This window comes from Cebus imitator, unplaced genomic scaffold (assembly GCF_001604975.1).
Source record: "Cebus imitator isolate Cc_AM_T3 unplaced genomic scaffold, Cebus_imitator-1.0 Scaffold94, whole genome shotgun sequence".
In the NCBI taxonomy this organism is placed as follows: Eukaryota; Metazoa; Chordata; class Mammalia; order Primates; family Cebidae; genus Cebus; species Cebus imitator.
Window position 1 is genome coordinate 4,692,939 of NW_016107409.1, and position 27,431 is coordinate 4,720,369.

The 27,431-nt window shown below is 39.4% G+C and overlaps 2 protein-coding genes across 4 annotated transcripts in view; one reads left to right on the forward strand and one right to left on the reverse strand.

Moving 5' to 3' along the window:
- LRRC63 (leucine rich repeat containing 63) overlaps positions 1-11,357 on the reverse strand; it is a 64,559-nt gene extending 53,202 nt beyond the window's left edge. Inside the window, exon 1 of one of the 2 annotated variants that reach the window (XR_005201461.1) lies at positions 10,221-11,357. Coding sequence is in view for 1 of the 2 variants with exons in the window: in XM_017535991.2 (XP_017391480.1) it covers positions 9,223-9,313 (91 nt within the window). In the remaining variant the exon portion in view is untranslated. Of the gene's footprint in view, positions 1-9,222 lie in introns of both variants that reach the window. The other variant, XM_017535991.2, reaches the window with a different exon arrangement.
- The window catches only part of LCP1 (lymphocyte cytosolic protein 1), a 79,413-nt gene continuing 62,552 nt past the window's right edge, over positions 10,571-27,431 (forward strand). The window contains exon 1 of one of the 2 annotated variants that reach the window (XM_037741122.1): positions 10,571-10,588. The gene's annotated coding sequence lies outside the window, so the exon portion shown is untranslated. The remainder of the gene's footprint in view (positions 10,589-27,431) is intronic. The other variant, XM_017535987.2, reaches the window with a different exon arrangement.

The following is a 27,431-nucleotide window of genomic DNA, read 5'->3' on the forward strand; positions in this document are numbered from 1 at the left end:
AGACGGGGTTTCACCATGTTGACCAGGATGGTCTCGATCTCTTGACCTCGTGATCCACCCGCCTCGGCCTCCCAAAGTGCTGGGATTACAGGCTTGAGCCACCGCGCCCGGCCTCCAGCAATATATCTTAATCAAAAAGAAGTTGATGAAATCCAAGATAAATAATTCAAAATTTCAATTTTAAAGAAGCTTAGTTAGATACAAGAGAATTCTGGAAAACAATACAAAGAATTCAGAAGGATTCAGGATATAAATGAGAAATCTACCAAAGAGCTAGACAGATATTTTTAAGAATGAATCCAATAGAAATTCTGGAGCTGAAGAATTAACTGAAGAAAATATAAAATATATTTGAAAGCTTCAGTAATAGACTAGATCGTGTAGAAGAAAGAATCTTAGAACTTGAAGACACATCTTTTGAAATAATCCAGTGAGACAAAAATAAAGAAAAAGAACCTAAAAAATCCACAAAGGCTTTGCGATATTCGGGACAACATAATGTGATCAAATATTCAAATTATTTGCATCCCAGGGGCAAAGAGACAAAGGACTATAAAACCTATGAAATTAAATAATAGAAGAAAAGTTCCCAAGTCTAGCAAGAATGTTAGATTCACATTCAGTTACAGGAGCTTCAGCAATCCATAGGCAAATACAATGCAAAAATATCTCCCCATGGCACATTATAGTGAGACTGCCTAAAGTCAAAGATAAAAAGCATATCCTTTTAAAATCAAGAGAAAAGCATCTAGTCACCAATAAAGAAACCCCCATCAGACTAACAATGGATTTCTTAGCAGAAACTTCACTCGCTAGAAGAGAATGACATGATATAATTAAAATGCTGAAATTAAAAAAAAAAAAAACTGTCAGCCAAGAAGAGTCTATCCAGCAAAATCATCCTTTATAGATGGAAGAAAAATAAAGTCTTTCCCAGACAAGCAAATGCTAGGGGAATTTGTTATAACCAAGAGTGACCCTACGAGAAATGTTCCATGGAAGTGAATAGAGAACCCAGAAATAAAGTCACATACTTACAGCCTGTCAGCTCTTTGACAATGCTAACAAGAATTGACACTGGGGAAAGGACACCTTCTTTAATAAATGGTGTTAGGAAAATTGAACAGCCATATGCAAAAGAATGAAACTGGATCCCTATCTCTTACCACATATAAAAATCAACTCAAAGTTGATTATAGAGTTAAGTAAGACCCAAAACTATAAAAATATTACAAAAAAAACTAGATAAAACTCTTCTGGACAAGGGTCTAGGAAAATAATTTAAGACTAAGACCTTGTAGAGTGGGAGATAATATTTGCAAACTATCCATACAAGGGACTAACATCTAGAATAAAAGGACCTCAAACAATAGGGAAAAAAAAAAAACCAGACCAGTCTTGGTGGTTCACACCTGTAATCCCAGTACTTTGGGAGGCCGAGGCAGGTGGATCACAACGAGGTCAGAAGTTCGAGAGCGGCCTGACCAACATGGTGAAACCCTGTCTCTATTAAAAATACAAAAATTAGCCGGTTGCAGTGGCTCACGCCTGTAATCCCAGCACTTTGGGAGGCCAACACGGGTGGATCATGAGGTCAAGAGATCGAGACCATCCTGGTCAACATGGTGAAACCCCATCTCTACTAAAAATACAAAAAATTAGCTGGGCATGGTGGCACATGCCTGTAATCTCAGCTACTCGGGAGGCTGAGGCAGCAGAATTGCTTGAATCCAGGAGGTGGAGGTTGTGGTGAGCTGAGATCGCGCCATTGCACTCCAGCCTGGGTAACAAGAGCGAAACTCCGTCTCAAAAAAAAAAAAAATACAAAAATTAGCTGGGAGTGGTGGCAACGCACCTGTAATCCTGGCTACTCAGGAGGCTGAGTCAGGAGAATCACTTGAGCCTGGAGGCAGAGGTTGCAGTGAGCCAAGATCGCACCACGATACCTCAGCCTGGGCAACAGTGAGATTCAACCTCAAAAAAAAAAATAAAAAAAAATCCCCTTAGGCATGACATGAATAGACATTGCCCAAAAGAAGATATACAAATGGCCAACACTTATATTTAAAAATGATCAACATCACTAATCATTAGAGAAATGCAAATTAAACCATAATGAGATATTATCTTACCCTAGTCAGAATGGCTGTTATTAAAAAGACAAAAAAATAACAGATGTTAGTGAAGATGCAGAGAATAAAACCCCTAAAGGTTTGTGTTCTCATCAGCTGTTCACTGTATGCCTGACAACCTTCCACACCCAGTACAATCTCAGTCCGGTCCTTCCACGTTGCTCTAAGGATAGGTTTTGGCACCCTCCAACCAATAAATTATATCAAAAATGTCCAAGGCCTGAGATGGGTTCTGGAATGACAGTCATCTGCCATCATTCACACCAATGTCTCTTTCTTTCTTCCAAGAGACCCCCACTCCTCAGCAGCAATGGGTTGACCTCTGCTGATTCAAAACCAGGTCCTGAACTTGAAGACAAAATTTGAACTTCGATCCACATGGCACTTGAGAGACAGCAAAATATCACAGTTCCATATACTTATGAACTCCTCTTTTACCCGAACCCAATGTCATGAAAACAAAATGTGAAAATAAAAATTTAAAAAGTTTTTTCCCATAATTATCCCTGCCATCATCCTAGTCTTCGCTGAGTTAATTTCCCACTGGTTTTCTGATATTGCCATACCATGTTTTCACTGGATTATCAGAATCAGTAATCATTCAGATTTCTTAGTTTGGCATATAAAAATCTAAGTGAACCAGGATCTACTTTACCTCACCTTTTTGTGTGATGACTCGTTACTTTCTAGTATGAACCCTTAGTTACTGCAATTATTTCTGACAACCAAAAAGGCCACATTGCTCAAGTATGACTTCATTTCACATCTTCATCACACTGTGTGGAATACCTTCTCTTATCAACCAATTTAAATCATTTTTTCTTTCAAAGTCTACCTTAAACCCTATGCAATCCATCCTTCTTTGATAATACAACCCATATTTATTGTTCTCATCAATTCATTCAATGAACATTTAACACCTACCATGTGCCAGCTGTACACAGAGTGCTGGGGGCACAATAATACAACATAAACCTTACTACCAACAAATATCTCACAATTTAGTTTAGAAACTAGGTAGGTAAACAGTTATAATAAGTGGTTCATAGGGGTAAGTACGGAATACTATGGGAGAAAAGAAATAACTCCAGTAACTCCAGCCAGGGGCTCAGAGACAGAATTCAGATCTCCCTAGGCTTGGGCCCCTAGGGGAAGGGGTGGCCACAGTCTCTGCAGACCAGCAGACTTAGCCTCTCCTCCTGGTAGTTCTGAGGAATCTGGGCAGCCCAGACAAATGGGTTTTGCCCAGCAAAGCACACCCTCTTCACCAAGGGACAAAGTGCTTCATTAAATGGGTCCTGCTCCCCATGCCACCCAACTGGGTGAGACCCTCCAACAGGGGTTGTCAGACACCCTATATAACAGCAATCCTACTGGCATCAGGCTCGTGTCCCTCGCAGCCAGAGGTCCCAGAAGAAGGAACAGGCACCCATCTTTGCTGTTCTCTAGCCTCCTTGAGTGACATCTCCAGGCACAGGAGCAAATCAGATGAACGGGGCCTGAGGTGAACCCCTAGAAAACCGCAGGAGCCCTACAGAAGAGGGACCTGACTATTGAAAATAAAACAAACAAGCAGAAAGCAACAACAGCAGCATCAACAACAACAACAACAACAAAGGCCCCCACAAAAACCCCACCCAAGGGTCAGTAGCCTCAAAGACTGAAACTAGACAAACTCACGAAGATGAGGAAGAACCAACTAAAAGTGCTGAAAACCCGAAAGGCCAAAGTCCTCCTCTCCTCCAAAGGATCACAACGTCTCTCCATCAAGGGTACAGAATTGGATAGAGGATCAGATGGATCAACTGACAGAAGTAGGTTTCAGAAGATGGGTAATAGAAAACTACCTTGAGTGAAAGGAGCATGTTCTAACTCAATGCAAAGAAGTTAAGAACCCTGATAAAAAGTTCTAGGAATTACTAATTAGAGTAACCAGTTTAGAGAGGAGCATAACCGACTTGATGGAGCTAAAAAACACAGCAAGAGAAGTTCATGAAGCACATACAAGTATCAAAAGCTGAATCAACCAAGCAGAAGAAAGGATGTCAGAGTTTGAAGATCACCTTACTGAAATAAGACATGCAGACAAGAATAGAGAAAAAGGAATGAAAAGGAATAAACAAAGCCTCCAAGAAATATGGAATGTCATAAAAAGACTGAATCTACAATTGACTGGAGTACCAGGAATAGGGAGAAGGGAAACAAGCTGGAAAACACACTTTAGGATATTATCCAGGAGAATTTCCCCAACCTAGAAAGATAGACCAACATGCAAATTTAGGAAATACAGAGAGCAGCATTAAGATACTCCAAGAGACGATCAACCCCAAGACACATAATCATCAGATTCTCCAAGGTTGAAATGAAGGAAAAAGTGTTAAGGGTAGCCAAAGAGAAAGTCCAGGTCACCCACAAAAGGAAGCCCATCAGACTAACAGCAGACCTCTCAGCAGAAATTCTACAAACCAAAAGAGATTGGGGGAAAGTCTTCAATATTCTTCAAGAAAGGAATTTTGAACCCAGAATTTCATGTCCAGTCAAACTAAGCTTCATAAGGGAAGGAGAAATAAAATCCTTTCCAGACAAGCAAATGCTAAGGGATTTTTGTTATCACCAGGCCTGCCCTGCAAGAGCTCCTGAAGGAAGCACTAAATATGGAGAGGAAAAACCAGTACCAGTCACTACAAAAACCAAAATATAAAGACCAATGACACTAGAAGAAACTGCATCAACTAGTATGCAAAATAACCAGATAGCATCATGATGACAGGATCAAATTCACACATAACAATAATAACCTTCAGGAGACCCATCTTATGTGCAAAGACACACACAGACTCAAAATAAAGGTATGGAGGAAAATTTACCAAGCAAATGGAAAGCAAAAAAACAAAACAAAAAAAAGCAGGCGTTGCAATCCTAGTCTCTGACAAAACAGACTTTAAACCAACAAAATAAAAAATAGCAAGGTTATTACATAATGGTAAAGGGAACAATTAAACAAGAGCTAACTATTCTACATATATATGTACCCAATACAGGAGCACCCAGATTCATAAAACAAGTTCTTAGAGAACTAGAAAAGAGACTTAGACTCCCACACAATAATAGTGGGAGATGTTAACACCCTGACTGTCAGTATTAGATCAATGAGACAGAAAAAATATTCAGGACTTGAACTCAGCTCTGGATCAAGTGGACCTAGTAGACGTCTACAGAACTCTCTACCCCAAATCAACAGAATATACATTCTTCTCAGTGCCACATGGCACTTATTCTAAAATCAACCACTTAATTGGAAGTAAAATGCTCCTCAGCAAATGCAAAAGAACTGAAATAGTAACAGTCTCTCAGACCACAGTGCAATCAAATTAGAACTCAGCATAAAGAAACTCACTCAAAACCACACTATTTCATGGATATTGAACAAACTGCTCCTGAATGACTCCTAGGTAAATAATGACATTAAGGCAAAAATCAAGAAATTATTTGAAACCAATGAGGACAAACAGACAATGTATCAGAATCTCTGGGACACAGCTAGAGCAATGTTAAGAGGGAAATTTATAGCAATAAATGTCCACATCAGAAAGCTAGAAAGATCTCTAATCAACACCCTAACATCACAATTAAAAGAGCTAGAGAGGCAAAAGCAAACGAATCCAAAAGCTAGCAGAAGACAACTAGGATCAGGGAAGAATTGAAGGAGACAGACACACAAAAAACTGTCCAAAAAAATCAACAAATCCAGGAGCTGGCTTTTTGAAAAAATTAACAAAATAGACAGATCACTAGCTAGACTAATAAGAAGAGAGAAGAATCAAATAGACACAATAAAAAAATTGCAAAGGGGATATCACCGCTGACCCCACAGAAATACAAACTACCATCAGAAAATACTCTAAAGACCTCTATGCAAATAAACTAGAATATCTAGAGGAAATGGATAAATTCCTGGATGAATACATCTACAAAGACTAAACCAGGAAGAAGTCAAACCCCTGAATAGACCGATAACAAGTTCTGAAATGGAGGCAATAATTAACAGCCTCCTAACCAAAAAAAAAAAAAAAAAAAAAAAAGCCCAGGACCAGAAGGATTCACAACTTCAGAAATACAAAGAGGAGCTGGTACCATTCCTTCTGAAACTATTCCAAATAGTTGAAAAGAAGGGACTCCTCCTTAACTCATTTTATGAAGCCAGCACTATCCTGATACCAAAACTGGGAAGAGGCACAACAAAAAAAGAAAACTTCAGGCTTATACCCCTGATGAACATCAACGCAGAAATCTTCAATAAAATACTGGCAAACTAAATTCAACAGCACATCAAAAAACTTATCCACCACAATCAAGTCAGCTGTATCCCTCGGATGCAAGGCTGGTTCAATATATACAAATCAATAAATATAATCCATCACATAAACAGAACCAAAGACAAAAACCATATGATTGTTTCAATAGATGCAGAAAAGGCCTTTGATAAAATTCAACATCCTTCATGTTAAAAACTTTCAACAAACTAGGTATTGATAGAACATATCTCAGAATAATAAGAGCTATTAATGACAAACCCACAGCCAATATCATATTGAATGGGCAAAAGCTGGAAGCATTCCCTTTGATAACCAGCACAAGATAAGAATGCCCCCTCACCACTCCTATTCAACATAGTATTGGAAGTTCTGGCCAGCGCAATCAGGCAAGAGGAAGAAATAAAGGTATTCAAATAGGAAGACAGGAAGTCAAGTTGTCTCTGTTTGCAGATGAAATGATTTTATTTTAGAAAACCCCATCATCTCAGCCCCAAAACTTCTTGAACTGATAAGCAACTTTAGCAAAGACTCAGGATACAAAATCAATGTGCAAAAATCACACAAGCATTCCTTTACACCAACAATAGGCAAGCAGAAAGCCAAATCATGAATTCCCATTCATAATCACTACAAAGAGAATAAAATACCTAGGAATACAGCTAACAAGGGATGTGAAGGACATCTTCAAGGAGAACTCCAAACCACTGCTCAAGGAAATAAGACAAGACACAAACAAATGGAAAAACATTCCATCCTCATGGATAGGAACAATCACTATCATGAAAATGGCCATACTACCCAAAGTAATTTATACATTCAGTGCTATTCCCATCAAACTACCTTTGACATTCTTCACAGAATTAGAAAAAAACCATTTTAAATTTCATATGAAATTAAAGAAGATCCCATATAGCCAAGACAGTCTTAAGCAAAAGAACAAAGCTAGAGGCATCACACTACCCAACTTCAAACTATACTGTGAAGCTACAGTAGCCAAACCAGCATGGTACTGTTACCAAAACAGACATACAGACCAATAGGCAGAACAGAGGCCTCAGAAATAACACTACACATCTACAACCATCTGATTATTGACAAACCTGACAAAAACAAACAATGGGGAAAGAATTCCTTATTTAATAAATGGTGCTGGGAAAACTGGCTAGCCATATGCAGAAAACTGAAATTGGATCCCTTCCTTAAACCTTACACAAAAATTAACTCAAGATGGATTAAAGACTAAAATGTAAAACCCAAAACCACAAAAATCCTAGAAGAAAACCTAGGCAATACCATTCAGGACACATGCATGGGCAAAGACTTCATGACAAAAACACCAAAAGCAATTGCAAGAAAAGCCAAAACTGACAAATGAGATCAAATTAAACTAAAGAGCTTCTGCACAACAAAAGAAACTACCATCAGAGTGAACAGGCAACCTTCAGAATGGGAGAAAAATTTTGCAATATACCCATCTGACAAAAGTCTAATATTCAGAATTTATAAGGAACTTAAACATATTTACAAGAAAGAAAAGTAACCCCATCAAAAAGTGGGTAAAGGATATGAACAGACATTTCACAAAAGAAGGCATTTATGTGGCCAACAAACATATGAAAAAAGCTTAACATCACTGATCATCAGAGAAATGTAAATCAAAACCACAATGACATACCATCTCACACCAATAACAGACTAGGTATATTTGAACAGTATAAAGGTTGACACTAAAACTGCAATTAACTAAAATCAAATGGAAGAGGAGACTGAGAAGGGGAAAATAAAAAAAATGCTAATTGTATTGCTTATAATAAGGAGGGACTAGAAACCATATACAGAAATAGAGGATTAAGTATTACATAAAGTTATAGTTATGGAAGTGTCACATCTTTACTTCATAGCACTTATCCCAGGGTAATTTTGCATTCACTTATATGATTGATTGGTTACAATCACTGTCCCACCAGGGGTAACTAATGAGGGAACTGGTAAGGTCTGTTTTTGTTCACTAAATATATTCAGTCCTCGTTATTTGCGGTAGTTCTGTTCTACAAGCAATGAATTACCCATTACTGAACCATTTGTCCTAGGAGAAATATGGGGTTAGGTTCCTGAAAACCTCTGGTTTCAACATTTTCAACAACTGATCAACACATAATTTTGTTTTATATGTGTTTCTATTTAAAGACACATTTATACAGTTCATTCATTAACACTGAACTTAGGGCCAGCAACACTGCACTCACGCCTGAAGGAAGCCTATCTAGCACATATCTTGTTCTCTGTAAGGCCCATCACAGCCTTCTCCTGCTTGGAAACACTATGCTTGGGGTCCACAGTGAAATTACTAACTAAAAGCACAAACAGTGAAGAAACACAGCTCTGAACAGACTGGGAAAACAGTACCTGTTTACAATAAGAGAGCTGAAACAAGAAGGCAGAGGCAGCCTTGTTCCAACTCAGCTGGGGGCATGTGTGTTGTATGACTCAAATTTTTCAGGGCTCTGCACATATCCATGCATGACTGAGAAACCTCTATAAGTAGCAATTCTGGGGTTACAAGTAAAGTTTATCAGTGAGGTAAACTTGAACCTACTAAGTCCACCAGTGAGTATCAACAACTGTACTTGTAGAATTGAATTGGATGTTATCATCTGACAACAAACATTTAGTTATTAGTGAGTGTATTTCTTGTGATTCTGGGCTGTGCAAGTCAAGGAATTTCTATGAAAAATACATAAATGTTGATACACATATCTGATTAATACACATACCTGTACGGGGTTTTTTTTTATGTAAAGTTGGCTTAGTGAATTTTGGAGGTAAGGGTCTTCGAAGAAGTAGAGGGGGCTTTTTCATTTTCATGAATAATAAGCGTTGTTTTTCATAATCCTTGGTTTAAGTGAGAATTGAAAAGGTTTTGAATATGTTTGAATTTTTGCTGAAAAATAATTAGAATTTAGAATACAACTTAATGAAAATCGTTCTGTACCAATACTTTACTGATTCCAAGCAGAATTCCTTTATGGAAAAAAAAAGAGTAAGAAAACAATTCTTTAAAACTTCCATTAATAGAAATAATCCAGTTAAAATTTAGGGATATAAGTAAACATAGAGTGTTTAAAATATGTGTATTACTACCCAGGATCATTCTACAATTTTCCATGTTAGTACCAAGTTCAACTTGCCAATGCTACTTCCTCTAGTAAATATTGATTTTTCAGAATAGTCAAAATGACTTTTTTTTTTCTCTCCCTTGAAAATGCTATCACTACAAATGTAGAAAGAGAATCTGGTCAGAAATCTGTAGAAGATCCCTTCATTACATAAGCTTCTGAAGACCCACCATATCTAACCATTCACATACAAGCTTTCTTTCTATAATGGTTTTTCAACCACTGTGCTTAAGCCAAAACCATTCAATCCTAAAATAAGATGGGTTTCACTAGAATGAAATTTCCCAGGACTGCTGGATCCCAAATCATACTGTTTAGAAATGATGTGAAAAGATGCACCCCAAAAAATGTGCGTTTAGTTTGCAGGGCAACATCAAAAGTGCCTGGCACGGCACTATTCCGTTGAACACCCTGGAACTGCACAAATGGGCCGTTTACCGCCAAAAGATAACTGCACACAAGCGCCCAAGGCGTACTCCATGGTCGTACGTTCCACTCGATGCTGGAAATCTCCCTTCCGTAGTATCCAAAGAGCTGCCTGGAAGTGCTGGACACTCACACTACCCTTTACAAAAACAGCCGCTTCCCAAACCAACCGGCTTTTCGTCTCCCATCTCCTTTTCCTCGGAATTCAGGCAGAGAGGTAAAGGTCCCGCGAGGTCGCTGGTCTTCCTGCAGGAGGCTGTTCCTGAGGAAGCATCAGGGAGCCCCACCCTCTAGGAGGCCAGTGAGACACACCCGGAGACACACCTCACCCGTGTCCGCGGAGCCGCCCTGCCACCGGACGCGCAGGCGCGGGGGCGAGACAGGCGGGGCGCGGGGCGCGGGGCGCCGGGAGGGGCCGGCCCCGCCCACTGCGCCGGGCGCACGGAGCCCTCTCGCCTTCCTCCGCCGCTCTGTGGACTGTAGGGGAGGCTGCGAGCTGTGTGGGCCGGAGGAGAAGCCGGCTCCACGTGCAGCTGCTGTACGGAACGCCGTGGTGACAATTGTTATTACTATTCTTATGCTTAATGGCAGTGACCATTATTATTTATTATTTACTTCTCTCGATTATACGTGCTCATCTTGGGTGTCTAGAATCTGGGCTGCCATTCTTTAATGCTTCACTTTAGCGCAGCCGGGTCCCGGGGATAATTTTGCAGTGCTCTCGAAAAGCGGACATTCGGTTTTCTTTCTCTTCCTTTCATACAACTTGTTTTGTCTTTCCGATCCTTTAAAGTTCCTGGCTGAGGCTGGATTGTGTAGAAATAAGGGCATTAGGGATCCTAGCGGGCTGTAAAACAAACCCACTTCTCACTGTTCTGGTTATCGTATTGTGAGGTGTCGCCTCTGTCAAGGTGTTGATGAACCTGGGTGTGCAGTGATAGATAGTGGTGTGTTTGCAAAAATGTGTGTGTTTCTCTGGAGATTTGAGGGGGGAAAGAGCCGTAGAAAGAACTCGTCTGATAGATGTGGAAATCCCAACTCAGAAAGTAAACTAGTTAGAGCTTCCTTCCAGATTTGGTTTTTTTCTAAGTGCAGGAACTGCATTTTTTTTTTAATGTTGCCAAAATGAGATAAAAGACGTTATAACAGACGTTGGAAAATGAAAGACTCGGTATAAATCTTTCTAGCTTTGGGGATCTTTCAAAATTCACACCATAACCATGTCTTCCTTTTTCTCCTTAGTAGCAAACATATTTTTTAAAAATCAATGAAAAAAGTAGAAAAGTTTAGACAAAAAGTAATCGGACTCTGGAAAACATTATGCAACTTGTTTTCCTTTATAGTACTAGTATGCTGTTTCTTTTCCTTGTAAGATTACTGTGTCCCAATTACACTGCTGCCCCAGACCATGAATTTATTTCCACTTTTGCTGTGTCTACACCATAGATTCATTAGTTTCTCAGAAATACAAAGCTGAGAACAAAAGGCAGATCTCATGACTAAGATTAGTCTCAAGGAATATATATTGTGCATACTTTGTAAATGTGAAAAAATGTTTATATTATTAAGCGTAAAAAATGTCAGTGTATAAATTGAGTCAGGTACCTATGCTCTTCAAGTTCATTGGAACCATGAGAACTACTGGAATTCAGTTTTACTGACTGACGTTTAGCCTTTAAACTTTATGCTTAGTTTTGCATAGTCGAAAGTAAGCCTTTTGAATGCTTTTCGAAAAAATGCTTTGTCACACGTGGAATCTGCAGGCATCCGGGTTTCATTCCTTGTAGATTTCTTGTAGCAAGTATGAGACTAAAACCTAGGGTGCTTTAATATGTAATCTCTTTAGGTGTAAACGATTTGTCTTCTGCTACTTACAATTTCTACCACTTAGTACCAAACATTTAGGCAAATGACATAGTTATTATGAAAATTAAATTCATGACTTGGTATGTTTTATATATATATATATATGTGTGTATATATATATATATGTATGTGTGTGTGTATATATATATATATATATATATATATATATGTTATTCTAACATGTCCGACATGCTTTGTCTATGGAAATGACATATCAGTGTGGGATAGGTTTAGACAGGACAAATGAAATTCAATTTAGATTATTTTATATTTCTTATATTTTTGAAAATATTACCCTCTCAGTTTTCTTTCCTTTTTTGTATAATAATGATGTGTTTTGAAATAATGAATAGCTCCCTCTTTGATTTTAAGGGTCTGCTTTTCCTGATGCATGTACAGTCAGCCTTTTTATTTGTTCCATCTCTTTTGCAGTTTGGCAGAACCTTATGAAGGAGCTTCCCAAACTGAACCACAGTACTTTCACTCTATTAGCAAATTGTATTAAAGATGCCAAGGTAATGATGAGTGCCAAGGTTATAGACATCCTGCATTTTTTTTAAATGTTGCTAAAATGAGATAAAAGCCTTATGCAAAAGCAACCCTAGGCACCCCGCAGGTAATGCTATTGATTTCCCTAATATGTGGGAAATGCTTGGGGAACCTTAGATTTACTGTTGGTTCTACTGAAATGATGTAAAAAGTATTGCTAGACATCTTCATTATTTTCCATCGACCTGTCTCTTATTTATTTATTTACCTTTAAAATAGGACAGAATTTTTCTAAACAGTTTGGCCATTGTAGTTTTAACCTAATGTTTTCCCTTATGGAAATAATGGAGTAATTTGTGTTTTTATGTTCATATTAGTTCTTTAAAGTACTGTTAAAAAATGAATAGTTATTTTTGAGCACATATTCATTCAACTGTTGAATCTCCAGAGTAACCCAGGGCACTAAAATGGTTTTGAGAAAGAGGTGTTTTCTTGGTCTGAATTTACCTGTATATATTAATTGTATGTACAGGGAAATTTCTTCACCAGTCACAGTGGCTTAAATGTACCCATTTATTTCATGTGTTTTTGTTTTCATGCAGTTGCCTAGAGAATAGTTTTATATTTTCTCAAATGTGAATAAAGATATTTTGAAGAAGTAAGTTGCTACTCTTTTTTTTTTTTTTTTTTTTTTTGAGACGAAGTTTCACTCTTGTTACCCAGGCTGGAGTGCAATGGCGCAATCTCGGCTCACCGCAACCTCTGCGTCCTGGGTTCAGGCAATTCTCCTGCCTCAGCCTCCTGAGTAGCTGGGATTACAGGCATGCGCCACCATGCCCAGCTGATTTTTTGTATTTTTAGTAGAGACGGGGTTTCACCATGTTGACCAGGATGGTCTTGATCTCTTGACCTCGTGATCCACCCGCCTTGGCCTCCCAAAGTGCTGGGATTACAGGCGTGAGCCACCGCGCCCGGCCAGAAGTTGCTACTCTTTTTACCCCACATCTCACTGTAAAGACAAAAACTTCATTTCTGTTTTTCATTATTTTAAGCCAATTATTTCCTTTAGTCTTTCAAGATGATAGCTATTTCCTTTGTTTGAACTGGAGATCCTGGGATTACTTTTTAAAAAATTATCGATAAGGAAATGTCATGCAACCTTTATCATGGAATTAAAAAAATATCCAAACACAAGGAAAGGACAATGTCTGTCTGTTTTTAAAAGTGCATTCATGAATTTAGTCATTCATTCCGAATCATTTATTGGAAACTTGCTACGCATAAGTTACTTTACTAGGTGCTAAACTTTAAACTTTATTAAAATGACTTATAATGATTCATTTTAGGCTTTATAATTTAGACATTGAAATGAAATTTTAAATCATTTCCAAAGACTCCACTTATCTGCATTATAACTACTTGAGGGTTTTTTTTTTTTTAATTTTAAGTCTCTTATTATATTGCTTTGGTATAATAGTGTTGTTTATTCACACTCCAATTCTCAGAAACAATTTTGGGTTTTTTTTTTTTTTAGCTGCAGTGATTATTTTAGACTGTCTGCAACCAGTTAATATTAGGTATTTGTGTATATTGTATGATTGTGTCCTTCACCATAAAAAGTTCAATGATATTTGTTTCCTTATTATTAAGCACTTAAGTATGAGGAATGTTCATTACTATGTGGAAGGCACTGTTTTAAATGTTGATTTTGTTTTAGCTTCGCAACTACCACATTAATTGAGGATGCTGGTATCTGCATCAAATTTCAAGCGCAGGGTGCATAGCACAACTCAACTCAGCTGGGTTCAGATCATCTAGCTACCCCTTGTCAGTTCTGTGCCCTTGGACCAGCTGCTTAACCTAAGCCCCAGGGTTTCCTCATTTGTAAAATTGGGTTAAAATGATACTTACCAAAGGGCCTTGTGAGGTGTTAAAGAGATAATCTGTGTCAGGGGCTTAGTTCTCTGCCAGCCACAGAGTCAGTGTACAGTAAATGTTGTTAGAAAATGAGGCCAGACACGGTGACTCACACCTGTAATCCCAGCACTTTGGGAGGCCGAGGCAGGAGGATCACGAGGTCAAGAGATCGAGACCATCCTGGCCAATGTGGTGAAACCCCCGTCTCTACTAAAAATACAAAAAATAGCCGGGCATGGTGGCATGTGCCTGTGATCCCAGCTACTCGGGAGGCTGAGGCAGAAGAATCGCTTGAACCCAGGAGGTGGAGGTTGCAGTGAGCCGAGATTGGGCCACTGCACTCCAGCCTGGCGACAGAGCAAGACTCCATCTCAAAAAAAAAAGAAAGAAAGAAAGAAAATTTAAAATGAAACAAACTGCCCAGTTTTCCAATGTCCACACCCCTGCTTTCTGTGGTAATAGTTTAAGGTTATTGAAATATTGGCAGGCTATAAATCCTGGGCATGTATCCACAAAATTTATCCACAAAATGTCACACTTAACTTTCCTAATGTCTCCAAATGTTGGCAATTCTAGTTTGCAGTTCTCAGATTGTGGCACAAATGCTGTGCTCTAGACAGTGTCCTACATTCTGTCACTGGTCTTTATACTCTTCTGGGCAGCACAGGAGCTGTGGGACGGCTTGTGCCCGAAAGAGTCGTGGTACAGTGATGTAAGGAGGCCTTGACTCTCCCCCACGTGAGTTGGGTCTTCGAGCTGCTGTCACCATTGATTGAGCTGGGCTGAATCCATGATGAATTTCAACCGGTAACCCAGGGAAGAAAGCCTCTTTGTTCTCAGCATCTTCCAGGCCACTTGGTGTGCCTAACAAAGGTGAAAAGGGCCTACAATGTGAAGCTCCTTTGAATAGCTGGAGGGGAAGGTCTTAAATGCACATGATCTTTCTTAGTTTTTTTTCTAATGTGCACACTGGACTTTGGTAGATCAGCCTCCTGAGTTCCTGTTCTGGCTGGGATTTAGTCCTAAACTTAGGAGGAACATGTACCCGATCAAGTGTCTGAGTTGCATGCCCTCTGTTCAGCCCACAGCAAACACCTGTAGTAATTAGAACTGCAAGTGAGAAAAACGTTTTGTAATGACTAATTCTTCATTCTAATGTCAACTTACAACCTTAAACAGTAGATATGATTTGCTTTTCAAACCTAGCATTCTGCTTATACCTACTGTCCTACTGAGTATATGTTTGATTCGTAAGTGTATGAGGCTAAAAGTTGCGTATGGGAGTAAGGGCAGGACACGGAAGGGTGAATTGTATTCTGTGTGTTGAGTGTTGATAAAGAACTTGTATTTCTTATACCAGAACTAGATAACTAGAAGTGTAACTTATGTTTCAGTATCACATAGTTTAGTATGTTGTTGAGAGTTCTGCTGCATTTCCAACATTTGTAATTTCCAGTTTATAATATGTTTTGATGCCAACTTTTATCAGGGTTGAATTAAAATTTCAGGACATTGCGTCTCTCTCCACCCTGCCCCAGGTAGGAGAAAATTTCTTCATTTCCTTTGCCAGATTTTCCAGATTAGGTAATACCCAGCCAAGGAAGATAATATGATGTCCAGCTCTGTTCAGAAGCCATGGGGAAGACAGTTTATGGGGCTTTATTCTTCTCTCCACTGCAATTCCAAGAAAGCAACTATGCTTATATGAGTTTGACATACTAGGCTCTGCTTTTTGAAGAAAAGGCTCTATGGCTTCAAGAGATTGCATGCAAACCACCAAACCAGATAGTTTTAGGTGTTTTCAGCCTTGAGACAGTCTATGTTTCTGCTTCCCATTGGATGATACCTTGCCCTGGAAAGACTTCTCATGGAAAACTTGCATGGCCATTGCTGGGGTACCTTCCCTGTGCCCAGAAACTACACACACACCAACACTTCCAAATCCATCTGAATCAGGCCCAGTGGAGGCTCTGGGTCACCACTGCTCTCAATGGGAGCAAAGGAAGCCAGGACGTTCCTTTCTTCCCAACTCCCTGGTTTACTCCCAGACTCACAGCATTAGAAGGGATTGCTTCCAGAGCATTTGTAACTTGGTGTATCACTTTACCCATGTGTTCTTACTCAGGAAAAGAAAAAGCAAAGTACCTTACCCTGTACGCTCACTCACTGAGGACATTGGCAGTACATAGTTGTGAGACACTTGATGTCCCCAGTGAAGGTAAAAAGAAGACAGCACTAATGGGGTCAGTGATGACACCAGCTCTCTGAAAGGAGTTAAAGTGATAGACCTCAGGGGTTGAAAGTGGAAACACGAGTGTGACAAATCCGGTTTGGCACCATGTGCTTAATAGAAATCAGTTAGTTAAAAACCAGAAGGGCCGGTTTTGCTAATCTTGTACTGTGCACTGTAAGACGAGCTGTGATGACTCGGAACGGCTATGATTGTTAAACCCATACCAGAGGACTAGAGTTAGTTGGTCTAGTATATTTCTTTTTTTTTGAAACAGAGTCTCCACTCTGTCTGCACTCTGGAGTGCAGTGGTACCATCTTCGCTTACTGCAACCTCCACCGCCTGGTTTCAAGCAATTCTCCTCCCTCAGCCTCCCAAAGTAGCTGGGACTATAGGTGTGTGCCACCATGCCCAGCTAATTTTTGTATTCTAGTAGAGACGGGGTTTCACCATGTTGGTCAGGATGGTCTCGATCCCTTGACCTTTTGATCCACCCGCCTCGGCCTCCCAAAGCGTTGGGATTATGGGTGTGAGCCACCGCACCCAGCCTGCCTAGTATATTTCTTAATAAATATATTTATGTTTCATGCTTACTTTCATGGGGTGAAGAGTCAAAGAAAAATGTTTTCTGTGAGCTGTAAAAGTATTAGATCATTGAGGGCTTTAAGAGCTTACAGTCATGGAGATGTGGATTTCAAAGGCCAGAACTTCCTGAATGAGTTGCTGACATGTTCTGGCTAAAGGATTGAGGAACCCCAGAAGGGAATGGCCTTAGCCAGAATGGAAGGCCCATATCTCCTGCTTGACCTCTCGACATCCCTCAGATGACCTCTGCCTTTCAGAAACATCTGCACAAAGATTAACCGGCACCCTTCTTCCTGGTACTTTATAGCACCTCTCTCAAGTAGAAGGGACAGACTTGATGGAACAGGGTGAAGCACAGGAAGTGGGTACCCTCCAGGGAGGTCACACAGCCATAGTCAGAGGTAAGATCAACATCTTGTCTTCTGAAACTAGTAAAATGCTCTTTATAGCGATTTTATACTGTTTGTTTTGGGCGTTTTAGAGATAGAGTCTTGCTCTATCCCCCAGGCTGGAGTACAGTGGCGCAATCATAGCTCACTGCAGCCTCAAACTCTCAGGCTCAGGTGATCCCCCCACCTCAGCCTCCTGAGTAGCTGGATCTACAAGCACCCACCACTGTGCCTAGCTAACTTTTAAAACTTTTTTGTAGAGCAGAATCTCACCGTGTTGCCCAGGCTGATCTCAAACTCCTGCTGAGGAGATCCTCCCACCTCAGACTCCCAAAGTACTGAGATTACAGGCATGAGCCACCATGCTCAACCTTGTATGTTGCCTTTTGAGAAATGTTTATTCAAGACCTTTGCCCATTTTTTAGTAAGTTTATTTGTTTTTCTTGTTATTGAGTAGTTTGAGTTCCTAATATATTTTGGATGTTAGCCTTTATCCAGTATACATTTTGCAGATATTTTCTTCCAGTCCATGGGTGGTCTCTTCACTCTATTAATTGTTTCCTTTGCAGTACAGAAAGAAAACAGCATCATATTTTACTTAGTATTTGATTATTACTAAGTTTAAACATTTTTCATATGTTTATTACTGAGTGTGTTCTGTTATGAATGGCTTATCCCAGTCCCTTGTCTATTTTTACATGGTAGTATTTTTTGTTCCCCCAACGATCTTTTTTTTTGAGGCAGGTCTTGCTCTGTTGCCCAGGGTAGAATGCAGTAGGATGCTCATAGCTCACTGCAGCCGTGACCTCCTGGGCTCAAGCAGTCTTCCCACCTCAGCCTCCTGAGTAGCTGGTACTGCAGGCACATGCTACCACACTCAGCTAATTTTTAAAAAAATTTTTTATAGATATGGGGTTTCGACATGTTGCCCAGGCTGGTCTCGACCTCCTGGACTAGAGCAACCTGCCTGCCCTAGCCTCCCAAAATGCTGGGATTATTGGCATGAGCCACCATGCCTAGCCCCTGTATGATTTTTAAGAGATTCCTAATGATTGTTTAGAAATATTATAGATACACAATATGCCCAGTTTGCCTACTGAGGCTATGTAAAATGAGATATGAAGTGGTTACATATGTGGACCCTAAAATCGGATAGACCTGGTTTGAATACTGACATCACCATTTACCAATTATATGACTTTGGTCAAGTTAACTCTTTAAGTCTTATTTCCACATCTCTAATATTGAGGCAATAATGGTACCTACCCCAAATAGAGTTGTGAAAATTAAATGAAAACATCCTCAAAATGCTTCAACACAGTTCCTGGATTACAGAAAATACTCAATAAATGTCAACTACGATTTTTTTTCTCAATGATAATTCAAAAGCTGATAGTATAAAGGAAATACCATACTCACTACTGTTATTATTATAATTACATATAACTGATTTGTTGCTAAATTACACTAAAATGGTTTCGGTGCTCTTTACATACACACATATATACATATGTACATACATATATAATGTAAACAAAGTCATTTTCCATTCAAGCATGCATAGTTTGTTCAATTGGTTAAAAATCAGTTCGAGGACTTTCAGTCTGTGTGACCACTAGTGCTGATGTGGATGGCCTCCTGTCCACCCAAAATACACAGGAATGCCAGATAAAATATGTAGCTGAGATGAACACAAAAGGAAATCCCTGATGTTGGGAGAAAAAGGAACTAAATATCAGTGAAATGAGCTGGAGATGAAGTCATGGTGGTCCGTGGGGATGTCTGATTTTTTAGAGGTACAGAACTGGGATTGTCCTACCTACAAGTGGAGATGGACTCCCTAGTCTGCAGCAAGCAGAGAACTGAAATAAAATACCCTGCATAAATCTGAATGCCTCGAAATTGAGAGCCTTTCTCTGAAACAGGGACTAGAGAATCCATAACCTCACCTCCAACAGATCAAGGAAGCTGACCCTAGGCTAAACAAACAATATATTAATACTGGACAAAGTGGACTCTAATGGGCTTATTTCTTAAGGATACAAAGAAATGATTCATTAAGATGATGTGCCAGCATATGACTGTCTGCACTCAACGACATAACTTCTAAATATTAGAAATGACAATTGACAAAATGACAAGGAGCTATTGATAAGTCTACCTCTAAAATGAGAACTTTTTTTTTAAGTACGTGTCTCTTAGAAAGTAAAAGCTCAAGCAAACAAGATTACTGAGGATATGGGAGATTTAAAGAACCCAATTAATATGCTTGATCTGATCGATGTACGGTACACTTGAAATATTTACCAAGATTGGCCACTAAGGAAATCTTAACACATTCTAAAGGGATGCTTAGTAGATATTCTAGTTTGACTAGAGAAGACGTTGGGTAGGTCAGGCTAGATATGTAAGTCTGAGAGGAACTTAAATATTAGGATATTGACAGGCAGTTGGGAGCTACTAGAAGATCTGGAGCAGGGAAGCTACAGGATCTGCATTAAGAGAAGAATCTGGAATTGAGTCCAAGTTATTCTCTTAATTTTCAAGAGTGAATGAGGAAAGATCCAGCTCTGACTGAATTATGAGTTTATACAAAGTGAAGGCCAAATGACATCACTGAGGTAGCAGTAGTTTAAAGAAAGCAAAGCAGAGGAATTGAACTGCTGCAGAATGCATGGTAGGTAACAGGGCAGTGAATGCAGGCCACCCTGGGCCTAGGGGGTCCGTACCATGCTCACAGGGCAAAGCACAAATTTAATTCCAGAAAGTCACCACTAACCTCATTCGAAATCTTAGTGTGATTTTTCCTGTGTGTTTTGAACTTAATTTTAGGCTTATTTTGGATTTATAGTTACGATCTAACTGTACTAGCAGCTTACCTCAAGTGTGCTGTTTGCTTATGTATTGGAAATAGGTAAAGACAACTCTGGAAGTCTGGGACAATTTTTCCATGTATGTATTCATACTAGAGACATTCTAGTCTAGTTAATTCTTCTCACTCTACAGATATGGAAAATTAAGCACAGAAAGGTGACTATTCATTAATTATAGTAGTAAAAATGATTAAATATTAGTACTAGCACTTTTAGAACATATGTTGTGTGTTAGTCGTTATACTAAGTACTCCCCATGCATTTCCTCATTTATGCCTTGCAACTATGCTGTGATGTAAGTACTATTTACTTTTCCTGTTTCCTAAGAAGGAAACTGAGGCTTAGAGAGATTAAGAAGACCATAAACCCAGGGACTAGATTTGGGACCCAGGCCTTTGCACTTTGCTATCCCAGCTTGACTTGGCCACATAAGTTGCAACCCAATCAAATTTCATTTCAAGATCTCTTGTCTTGTGTTCTAGTGTATTTCCATCTCACCTCAGGCCTCTATTCTCTACATTTCTTTGAGAGTATACAGCTAAAGCCACAGAGTAGTTTTAGATCTGATTTTAAGAAAAATGCTTAGGCACATCTCCTATATCAGAAGTTCAGAATAAATAATCATAGTCCTGCTCTCTGACTTTTCAGAGTTCTGGGATGTTTTAATTAAATACTTGATATATTTTTAATTTTTTCTATCACCTGTAGCATACACCAGGTGTTCAGGTTTTGGCCTAGATATTGGTTCAGTAAGAATTTGTTGGATGCATTAATGAAAATCTAGAACCTCCTTACTTACGGACATCTTAGATTTCAGAAGGCTATTTTCCAATACATTTGTGTTTAAATCCTTAGTGATTAAAATAGATTTAAGGAGTATTTCTCAGAAATCCCCAGAAGCATTTCCACTAAAGATGGGTATAGAAGGTAGTCCTGTGAAATCAGGCCTGTTTTCCTCCTTTGAGATCATATGCAATCTATCAGACATTCTTTATTATAATTGATTGTTTTGGTCTACATCGAAAATCTATTGAGACAGTTAACCCTCCTCTTGGATGACATCTGCAACTGTTTTAGGTTACACTTTAAGGTGCTCACTTAATAAACCACAGTGTTAAATCAATTCTCCACCAACTCATTACCCACACCAGTAGAACTGAATAGAGTAGGAGAAAGCCCACATCGAATGCCCTTATTATAAATTTGTAATCACCTATTTTTTTTTTTTTTGAGTTGGAGTCTTGCTCAGTTGCCCAGGCTGAAGTGCTATGGTGAGATCTTGGCTCACTGCAGCCTCGGCCTCCTGGGTTCAAGTGATTCTCCTGCCTCAGCCTCCGGAGTAGCTGTAATTACAGGCACCTGCCACAATGCCCGGCTAATTTTTGTATTTTTAGTAGAGACAGGGTTTTACCATGTTAGTCAGGCTGGTCTCAAACTCGTAACCTCAAGTGATCCACCTGCCTTGGCCTCCCAAAGTGCTGGGATGACAGGCATGAGCCACTGCACTTGGCCAGTCACCTACTTTTTAATTAAAAAAGAAAACATCGTAACTTTACAGTGGCGGGGGGCCTGCAGATATCACGTACCCCACAATATGATGTGCTGAGAGAGAGAACAACATCACTAATGTGTTATTCTTGCCAAAAATACAGACCTGAATTAAATTGTGAAGAAACAGACAAGCCCACACTGAGGAACGTTCTATGATGGACCTTTTCTAAAGTGTCAAGGTGATGAAAGACAGATTGAAGAATTGTCCCAGATTAATGGAGGCTAAGGTGACATCACAACTAAATGGAATGTGGGATCATGGATTGGATCCTAAGTCCAGAAAAATGACACTAATAGGATAGTCTATCTATTAAAGTTGAAAAGGTCTGTAGTTTAGTTAATAATGGCAGATCAATGATAATTTCCCAATATTGATAATTATACTATGGTACAGTATTAATGTTAAGATGTTAACATTTGAAAAACTTGGGTGAAGGGTATATGGGAATTCTTTTAACTATTTTTGCACCTTTTTTATAATTCTGAAATTATTTCAAAATCAAAAGTTAATTAAAAGAAAAATATTTTTCAACTGATCATCACTAGCCTTAAATATTACTCAGCCATTATACCATCTTCCTCAAAGCATTCATTCTTCCAAACTCTTAGACAATAAACAGGTCTAAAATTGAGCTTCCGCAATTCTCCATCCCCAGGCCTGATCTTCATCCCGTCTTCTCCATATCAGTTAATGGCAATTCCATCCTTTTAGTAGTTCAGGCCAAAGGCCTTGGATTCATCCTTAACTCTTCACTTTCTCATATGCCACAAAGAATCCGTCAGCAAATCCTATCAGCTGTACTGTCACAATGTACACAAAATCTGTCAACTTCCATCTCCTCCTCTGCTAAGACTTTGGTCCAAGCCATATCATCTCTCACCTAGATTATTGCAGCAGCCTCCCAATTTGTCTCATTAACATTGCCCTTCTTTTTTATTTTTTTTTTTGAGATGGTGTCTCACTTTGTCACCAGGCTCACTGCAACCTCTGCCTCCCAAGTTCAAGAGGTTCTCCTGCTTCAGCCTCCCGAGTAGCTGGGGTTACAGACACCCACCACCAGGCCCAGCTAATTTTTGCATTTTTTAGTAGACGCAGGTTTTCACCATGCTGGCCAGGGTGGTCTCGATCTCCTGACCTCGTGATCTGCCCACCTCAGCCTCCCAAAGTGCTGAGATTACAGACATGAGCCACTGCGCCTGGCCCACACTTCTTTGGTTTAATCATGACACAGCAGTCAGAAAGATCTTTTAAAAAATGTGTATCAGTTCCTATAACTCTGTTGATGAAACCACCCTCCCTGTAATGTCTTCTTACCTCCCCTGTTGTAAAAGGCAACACTCTGTGTGATCAGGCCTCTCTGACCTCATCTGCTACTGCTCTACTCCTCTTTTACCTCTTCTCATTGGCCTTGAAAATGAAACACACACTCTTCCCTCAGGGCCTTTGCACTTATTCCTTCTGCCTGGAATTCTCTTACCCTCGATTATCTTCAGGGATTGCTCCACTTCTTTTCCCTAACTGTCTGCTCTCACCATCCTCATGTTTTTATTCAAATGTCACTTTCTCAGAAAGCCCTTTCCTGGTAACGTCATCAAGAATATCCAATCCACATCACCCTCGACCCCAAATACATACACACACACATAGACTTAGATACCCCTTCTGCGCCTTAATTTTTTTCTCCCTAAGACTTATTACTATCTAATATGTACTTAGTTATCTTAAATATTGTCTGTCTCTCTCAACTGGAATGTCAATTCCATAAGATCAGGAACTTCTGTCTTATTTATGCACTTACATCTCCAGTGCCTCTAAAAGTACCTGAGTTACAGTAAGTACTGAAATATTTGTTGAACAAATGAATGAATGGAGGATGAATCGGCACTGGAGCCCCAACACAAATTTTGGTGAAACAGGCTTTGAACCAATGGAATCATACAGGCCTTGCAACAACTTTTAGCAGCAATTCATCATGATATGTTACTCAAAATTCCTAGACTTCTTCTAAATTAACATTAGACATCCAATATTTACCGCACCCAAGATTTCTTCCTAGTTTCTAGCTAACGATGTTGATTACACAGATCAAGCCCATTTCAAAATTTTGCATGATTTATTATTAGCCTCTCAGTGTTATTGTTACTGTTCAGTCATTCATTCCATAGGTACCAGTAATATTTCATCACCATTTTTATGTGCTTAAATGATCTCTCTTTTTATTATAACTGTATGCTCCTTCTTTATGTTCTTTCAGCATTCTTAAGTCTTTTGCACTCTTTGTACATGCTAAAGTTACTATGTTTCTAAAGTTGGAGTGTCTTCCATGTTTCTGTACAAACATCGCAAACTTGCCATAGACTAGAAGTTGTAAATTAGTGATGTCTGGATGAGTCAGTTACAGATTAGCCAACATGATATTTCATTGAAAAAACTTTGCCAGTATGTTAAAAATCAGATAGCTTTTTACATAAAAATCCAGATTTCTGGTTTCTCTTGAACAAGCCTACATTCTTTCTGCTACTGTTACATAAGACCTATCCAGTGCGTGGCAATCCCTGTGACTTCCATGCAATGTATTTCACTTCATTGAGTTACCTGCCTGATCCCTGTAGGTATTTGATGTTGATTCAAACCACAGGCAGGGAAATGACTTAAGAGACTGAAACAACCCTGTGTGCCCACCAATGGCACCTGCCGGGACAGGCAGAGTTATCCCCTTACTCTGAAGCACTGCTTTCTGTCTCCGGACCATTATAAAAGGAAAGTTTCTAAGTTCAGTAGGTTCACTAAATCTACCAAAAGCAGTTTTGGAGAGTCCATGTTTTATTCTTGTTTTTTTAAAAATTAAAAGACATATTTTGTTTATCTTTTATCCTTCCTTTTTCTTGATTTAGACAGGAAAGAGCAATGAGAAGGGAGATGAGGTGAGAGGATCCTTTTCCTTCCTATGGTCTCATTCCTTTGACCATAGTTCATAAGGAAGTAGGCGGCCTTCATACGTCTGAAACCCTCTGCTGGGTAGACTACTGACATCGCCCTGTAGATGGTCATGGGAACCCCTTAACCAGTTGGGTTAAAATGTGTGGCCCTTGTGCATATATTTATCACCTTTTGTGGTCACCTCATAATTCATCTAAAAGAAGACCTCTCTCTACTGATTAACAAGCACCCTGCCTTCATCTATAAAAAGTTCATAGCCAAAGGGCAATAGGAAAGACAAGTAGAGCTAGGTAAATGTCACTGAGGTTCAATCCTGATTACTTCGTATAGGAAGCAAAGAGGTAGGATGCAGATTGTCATAGGCTAGACTATGAATTCCACAAGAGCAGAGTGTGTCTGTCTGATCCGCCACTGTGTTTGTTGTCAGAGTTTGGCTGAGTAGCTTTCAGGAAGTAGGATGAATGAGGAAAGGAGTGAATGAATGTAGATGCTGTAGTCATTGCAGGCACAAGCAAGTTTTCAGATTTGCTGGGCACTTCCAGAGTTTGGATGATAGAAGCAGATCTTACACACTGGTAAATCGGAAATGGGTTATTGCTATTCAGGGGTCTTTACTTTTAGCCATAATTTTCTTGTCCTGAATATGATTCTTCTTAAAATAAACAGAATCTAGAGTGCTTGTGCCTCTTCCTTTAGTGACACGTATCTTTTATTGGGCACAGATAAACAGGAATAAAAGGTTGTCCTTTATTATTGAAATACATTCCATGTAAGTGCACAGCAAAAGTGGATTAAATGAGCCTTTCTTCTTTTATACCCCCTTTTAATTTTAGATGTCAGTTTTTAAACTTCTTCTCATTTGCATCCAGTGCTTCCTCCTAGACAGTTAACTATCCCACAGTTGTAGTCATCACGCTGATGAGGCTGCAATCCATATCTTCCGCCCTGACCTGCACTAAGCATTGGTCACTAAGCTGTTGCATTATCCACAGGCCAGCTCTCCAGAGCTACCTTCAGTGTTGCCTCAACTTCATTGCAATCCATCGGATTTCATCTTTATCTTCCCTAAAAGCCACAATTCCAAAGTTCTGTCCAGGGCATCACTACTCCCTAAATTCCTTAGATGATGTCTTGGTCCATTTGTGTTGCTATAAAGGAATACCTGAGGCTGGGCAAATTATGAAGAAAGAGACCTATTTGGCTCATGGCTCAGCAGGCTGTACAAGAAGCATGGTGCTAGCATCTGCTTGTGGTGAGGGTCCAGGCTGCTCTTTCGCTCATGGCAGAAAGTGAAGGAGGTGAAGGAGGGCTGGTGTGCAGAGATCGCAGGGCAAGAGCAGAAGCCGGAAAGAGGGGCAAAGTACCAGACTCTTTAACAACCAGATCTTATGGGAACCAACAGCAAGGACTCACTCACTCTCTCAGTAGTACCAAGCCATTTATCAGGGATTCACCCCATGACCTAGACACCTCCCACTGGGCTTTCCCTTCAACATTGGCGAGCAAATTTCAACATGAGGCTGAGGGGACAAACGTCCAAGCATCCAATAGCAGATGATTAACCTCAAAATTATCCTTGACTTGTCCTTCTCATTGACTCTCAATAGACAGCCTCTGAGATAACTCTTATGTTTGCCCTTTGCTTCCTGTGCCCCTTCCCACCATCCCAGGCCTAGCCATTATTGCCTCATACCTTGTCCCCAGCCATGGTTTCCTAACCCTTCTTGTTTCCAGCCATGTCCCCTCCATTCCATTGTTCTGCCGCCAAACTAACCTAAAATGGCCAGTTACAGTAAATACTTGCTGAATAAAAAGTACTAAGAGTGATTGAAATAAGGAAGTTCAGTCATGTGAATTCACTGGAGCTATATTAACTGTCCTTTGGCCTAGTATGTAGAAAATTAGCAGCTGATTCATATCTCTATTTAAGGAATGGAGAACTTGACCAGAAATATTTTTATATTGCAGCTGCAGATAAGACAAAGAATTTTCATCTGGATCTCAATTTCCTTATCTTATAATAGAGAAAAATGCCACCTATATCGTAGATTTGCTGAAAGTATTACACGTGATGTGTTAAGGCACCCAGCATGGGATATCCCATAGATGCATAATGAATCCTACTTGAATCATACTACAAAGAAAAATGAATAAATGAATTTGATGGCAAAATGAAATAATCATTTTATATAAATCACAATTTATAAAATTCAGATTCAACTAAAATTTGGCACTAATTATGACCTCTGTGTCAGGTATGTTAACGCATATATCATCTTCTCGTGGACACTTGGAAGTAACTCTGTGATACAGGTGGTCTTTTATCAACGTCCAGAGAAGTTTAGCTGAGAAAAGGGAAAATGCCTTACTCCAGGCTTGTTGGTATATACTGGAATTAGGGTTTGTCCCTAAAATTTCCAGTTCCAAATCTTTCTTTCCTTTCTTTCTTTCTTTCTTTCTTTCTTTCTTTCTTTCTTTCTTTCTTTCTTTCTTTCTTTCTTTCTTTCTTTTCTTTCTTTCTTTCTTTCTTTCTTTCTTT